Source organism: Salvelinus sp. IW2-2015, linkage group LG4q.1:29 (genome assembly GCF_002910315.2).
Source record: "Salvelinus sp. IW2-2015 linkage group LG4q.1:29, ASM291031v2, whole genome shotgun sequence".
NCBI classification, from domain to species: Eukaryota; Metazoa; Chordata; class Actinopteri; order Salmoniformes; family Salmonidae; genus Salvelinus; species Salvelinus sp. IW2-2015.
Window position 1 is genome coordinate 34,889,099 of NC_036842.1, and position 6,000 is coordinate 34,895,098.

At 42.7% G+C, this 6,000-nt stretch overlaps 1 protein-coding gene across 1 annotated transcript; it reads left to right on the forward strand.

Annotated features, from left to right (window-relative positions):
• The first annotated feature begins 1,997 nt into the window (after window positions 1-1,997).
• Window positions 1,998-5,701, forward strand: cdk9 (cyclin-dependent kinase 9 (CDC2-related kinase)). The gene is made up of 8 exons (XM_023984542.2): window positions 1,998-2,106; window positions 2,262-2,375; window positions 2,730-2,811; window positions 2,999-3,089; window positions 3,272-3,438; window positions 3,705-3,876; window positions 4,288-4,436; window positions 4,883-5,701. The coding sequence occupies exons 1-8, from the start codon at window positions 2,066-2,068 to the stop codon at window positions 5,246-5,248; spliced, it is 1,182 nt and encodes a 393-aa protein (XP_023840310.1). The 5' UTR covers window positions 1,998-2,065; the 3' UTR covers window positions 5,249-5,701.
• Window positions 5,702-6,000: the final 299 nt, after the last annotated feature.

Genomic DNA, 6,000 nt, shown 5'->3' on the forward strand with positions numbered 1-6,000 from the left:
TCACTGATGAGGGATTTCAGTCACACTCCACACTGCAACATTACAGCATTGCATGTCAATAAATTGAGAGTAAACAGTGATAGTCCCATCAGGCCATTTGAGTTGTTGGAAGTTTGTTTAATAGTCATACTCAAATCAAGCAAGGATCAGACTCTGACCAGCACTTTTTAAAAGTTTGTCTCTTTTGCGTAGCCTACTGTGTTCTCTTGTATGAACCGTGACCTACTTGAAAGATTGTATTGTGAGATAAATCAGTTAGACAGTTTTGATAGTAGCCTACAATACATGACTGTGCACTGCAGTGCAACAAGTAGTCTTGGAAGCACAGGATGTATTCATTACGCTGATTCTGTTTCAAAACATTTAGTCTGCTGCAAAATGTTTTTACCACAGAGACCGTTTACTCCAAACAGAGAACGTTTTGCAACGAAAATGAATGTTTCTATTGGACAAATCCAGGTAGGTCTGTCCCCGTTTTGTTTGCTCTGTTTGGTTCTTAAACGGTAAACTGTTTCCGTTGCAAGACACCCATGGAGTGTATTCATTATGTCTTGCAACATAGTAAACAATGGAGTGAACGTTTGCAACAGATTCTGCGTAATGAATACAACCTGGCTACACTACTACACACTAGCTGACTGATTGATCTACAAATAATAATGATTTATTATTTATGATGCAAGGTGATTTGTAGATCAGTCAGTCAGCAGTCATTTTGATGCCCTCCAACACGGCCATTGACAGTAGCTACTACAGCACCACAGCAAAGATAATGGAAATACTGACAAGATACATGTCTCTCCACCCTAACAATAGAGTATCACAGAATGAGTCATAATACCCATAAAACCTAGTGGTCAAACAGGTAAAATGGGTCCAATTGCTTTTCTACCACACATTTTTCCTATATAGGGGATTTTAGAAACACAATAAGGGCTGTGTTTCATGTAGGCTTACTGTGGCGTGACATTTTGATAACCATGTAAATCTCTCTAGGACAAGGTGACTTATCATTATATTCGCATGTATTTACCCCCCAAAAATGAAACGCTAGTTAGCTGCTAATGTAGCTATCATAAAGAACTACAAATGCCATAACTGCAGAATCGAGGTAAGAATCTCTGGATTAACTATCTGTTAGCTAAATGTAGTAATTAATACATTGTCTACATTATTTAAATTTCTGTGAACTGACTTATGCAAGTTTTAAATTGACACAATACCTGTTAGCAAAGACATCAGCTTGCTGGGATTTGTAGTTTTGCATGATGTCTACTTTATGCTAATTAGCATTTTCGAATCTGAGAGTAAATAGAGCCGAATATATTGATAAGTATTCACCTCAAAGCGTCACACCAGGGTTCGCCTACACGGAAAACTGCCCTTATTTTAATTGTTTCTAAAATCCCCTATGGGTTAAAATGAATGGTGGAAATACAATCCCGTGTGGCTCAGTTGGTAGAGCATGGCGCTTGCAACGCCAGGGTTGTGGGTTCATTCCCCACGGGGGGACCAGGATGAATATGTATGAACTTTCCAATTTGTAAGTCGCTCTGGATAAGAGCGTCAGCTAAATGACTTAAATGTAAATGTACAATTGGAACCATTTCTTTGTTTGACCGCTAGGTTTTATGGGTATTATGACACATCCACTGTGGGGCTCTATAGGAGTTGTTGTCCACAAAGCGGTAAATGGGCTGTCTAGTTCTTGTCTATCCTTTCTTTCGGATTGGTTGTCTCATTATAATTTAAAAAATATCCGATAAGGGTTGTTAACGTCAACTTCCTGTATGTATTCAACGGAGAGAGATGCTGTACTATTAGACACTCATTGGCCTCCATACAAAAACTCCTTGCTTTGTGTGCGAAAACTAAAAACGCCACCTGCTGGAGAGAGACAGGTTTTGCGCCGAGTTGGGCGTATCGCTTCCATTTTGTAAAGTTTGTGAAAGCACAAAGACTACATTACCCATCTCGCTTCCTCTTTGGTAAAGTTTGTGAAAGCACAACGACTACATTACCCATCTCGCACTGGGGACGCACGGATCCGACGAAACAAATAAGGATGCAGCGAGACAAAACAGGAAACGCCGCCGGGGCTGAAAAGTATGAATATATTCATATCTAATGTCCATTGTGAGATTTAACGTTGTTTAGAACATATATTATATAATTCTGCTTGATTTGGTGTACTTATATTAGAGTAACATTTGGTAATTCTGGCGAAACCTTTCCCTAACGTGACCCTTTACTTTTCTAAGGCCTGACCGGGAGGCCGCCATTATGTCCAAATACTACGACGGAGTCGAATTCCCTTTCTGTGATGAGTTTTCTAAATATGAAAAGCTTGCCAAGATCGGCCAAGGGACCTTTGGGTAACATTTCTAGTGGTTATTTAGTGAAAAGGTTTCCGACAACAACATCGCTAACGTTAAGGAGAACGTGCCTGACGGCAAGCTAGCTACAGTAGCTTGTTTTCTTGAAAGACATCTAACGTTAATATATCCAGCTAGTTTAGCAATCTAAAATGTATTTGTCGATACCTGCATATGCTGTTTTATCAACACCTGTGTTGATAGTGACGTTAGGTTCTGAGTTCATAACCTGAATATAAACATAACTAAGGTAACTTCACGTTAGCCAGTTTCAGAAGAACACTTAGCATATTTGATATTCTTGTCATTGGCACACGTTCTATATTTTCATCTTACCATACTTTACCTTTCCAGGGAGGTGTTCAAAGCCAAACACAGACAGACTGGGAAGAAGGTAGCACTGAAGAAAGTGTTGATGGAGAATGAGAAAGAAGGGGTAAGAGGGACAACAAAGCCACGTCTCTAGCTATCTGCCCTGCATGAGATTAATATCAACATTCCAACATTATACACACAGAAGATGCATGCTGTCAGACTGTATCATTTTTATTGGATAGGCTAGTGGTAAACAATGGCACACTATAAACATACATGGATGCAAATAGTAATCTTCTTTGTCACAGTTTCCCATCACTGCTTTGAGAGAGATCAAGATTCTGCAGCTCTTGAAACATGAGAACGTTGTCAACCTCATAGAGATCTGTCGAACCAAAGGTGAGTGTCAGTCATGCATTCCCAGTAGCAACCTACAGCTTGCATGGGGCCGTCCATATTGTTCGTGGTCAAAAAGCAGTATTGGATTACCAATCCAGACTTGTGTGTGGAGTGTTTGCGTGTGTGAATAGGAAATGTTGTGTGTGTGTGTGTAATTACTCAATCCTCTCATCAACACACAGCCACCCAGTTCAACCGCTACAAAGGAAGCATCTACCTGGTGTTTGACTTCTGTGAGCACGACCTGGCAGGGTTGCTAAGCAACGCCAATGTGAAATTCACCCTGGCCGAGATCAAGAAGGTGATGCAGATGCTGCTGAACGGACTCTACTATATCCACAGAAACAAGGTGAGGCTACGGTCCATTTATGACAGACTCCCATCCATAGTCACTGTAACCTAGAAAGGGAAAAACTAATGATCATAGACAGCACAGTAGGGTTTGGATCAAAGCTGTAGTTTGTAAAGGGTAAACCGTTTTTAGATTGAATTTGATTCCTATTGTACAATACAACAAACCTGTATCATCATTGCTGGTCTTTTCACCAAATGCACTGCATGTTGAAATCAGCCATTTAACATTGTGCCTCTTGGTGGACACCTTCCTCCTCTCAGATCTTACACAGAGACATGAAGGCGGCCAACGTGCTCATCACCCGAGACGGCGTGCTGAAGCTGGCAGACTTTGGGCTGGCGCGAGCCTTCAGCCTGGCCAAAAACAGCCAGGGCAACCGCTACACCAACCGTGTGGTCACACTCTGGTACAGGCCCCCAGAGCTGCTTCTAGGTAAGGAACCCATCTGTCTGGAGCATAGTGTGGGGTACATGCCCAAATCCCCTAGCGCAAACCTCTCCTCCAGTACCCCCAGCCAGTCCACTTTTGTGCCGTATTCGAGAACTAACAGCTGATTTAACTAATGAAGGACTTGATAATTAGGTGACCATTTTGAATCAGCTTAGCTACTTCTGGAAAACATCAAGGAAGTGGGGGTAGTCAAGGAGAGGTCTGGGCAAAGGACATTTTTTCAGAAGGTGGCATTTCTATAAAAGCTATATGTAACTGTCTCTGTAAATAACTATTTTTTTTACACAATCCCAGGCTATTTATACAGTTACAAGACATTGATATGCTGAGCTTGCTTGTAGCAATATGTGTAATTTAATGGCATGTAAACTGAGAGCTACATTGTTTTGTCAGGCGAGAGAGACTACGGGCCTCCCATTGACCTGTGGGGTGCAGGCTGCATCATGGCGGAGATGTGGACACGTAGTCCCATCATGCAAGGCAACACAGAGCAGCACCAGCTCACACTCATCAGTCAGCTGTGTGGCTCTATCACGGCAGAGGTATGCACACAAACCACACTCAAACACACACACGGACGCATACCCACACACAAACCATATCAAGGTCAATTACAGTCAATAACATTCAGCCGTGGGCTGAGTTTTCCTTGAGCTGATGATCGGGGTGGAGTGGACATTGTTATAAATTACTTGTACACTGCAAATTGAGCTCAAGAATCCCAAACAGATAGTATTTAACAAAAACAGAATAATTTCCAACCTTTATTACAATGGGATACGATCACATGTTCCTCTATTTATGTATGGGAATACTTGAACCGATTACCTAAATTAAAATAACTTGATTTCTGACACTGAGCTGATTTCTTTGATTTTACATTCTTATGTCCAAGAAACTTAATAAACACCACAGTGTAACCACCAGTTTAACACAAACAAATTCTCATTCACCATTCAATTCCTAACCTGAACTCTTCCCCCATCAGGTATGGCCAGGCGTGGACAAGAAGTACGAGCTTTACCAGAAGATGGAGCTCCCTAAGGGCCAGAAGAGGAAAGTGAAGGACCGCCTCAAAGCCTATGTCAAGGACCCGTACGCCCTGGACCTGATTGACAAGCTCCTAGTCTTAGACCCGGCGCAGAGGACGGACAGCGACGACGCTCTGAACCACGACTTCTTCTGGTCGGACCCCATGCCCTCGGACCTGAAGAACATGCTCTCCACACACAACACGTCCATGTTTGAGTACCTGGCCCCGCCTCGCCGGAGAGGTCACATGCCCCAGCAGCCGGCCAATCAGAACAGGAACCCGGCCACGACGAGTCAGACCGAGTTTGACCGGGTGTTTTGATTGGACTAAGGAGTTGGAGGAGGGCGAGTGGCAGACTGTTGCAAGGCAGAAAGTGGCGAGGCCCAGTTGGCGTAAGACTGATCTTAGGGAACTGTAGCGTTCTTTCCAAGTGGAGGCTATTGTGGGGGCAACACGAGGAAAATGTGGACGTTTCTTCAAGCAGTATTGTTCTCCTGTTCATGTTCTATCACATTAGTCTGTCCTCTGCCTCGGACATTTGATAAAGCGTTGAGATAGTACTGTGTTGTTATTGGGTGGGATTTCAATTCAATAACTCATTTGCTTCTTCTTACGCTTACTTGACCTTGTCTTGGAAGATGTGAAAGGTTTTATAGGGTGTAAAGGATTTGTGAGGAACTAGGCCTACGCTTCAGCTACGTGACGGCTAGATGGAGCTGTAGCTCTCACAAAACCTGCCCGGTCCTTTCAGAGTCAACAAAGACAGGAAGCAAATTATTGGATTGGTATCCAGCACTCCATGGGCATAGACGTGCGTTCAGTGGGTTGCTCCGAGAACAATACCTCTAGTGTTGGAACACGTCCAAGAACCACACACACAAAGGATTGACACAAGCCATCAAGACAGCGATTCTTATCGCTAGAACCAATAGTTTCCTCTTTTTTTTCACTGTTTTGTTCATTTTAAAACATTTCTTTTTTATATTGTACGATCATGAGTTTTGCCAGGTATCTTTGTGGTGTATGCGATACGTTGTTACACTAACGATATTAGTTACACTAATAAACCTCAC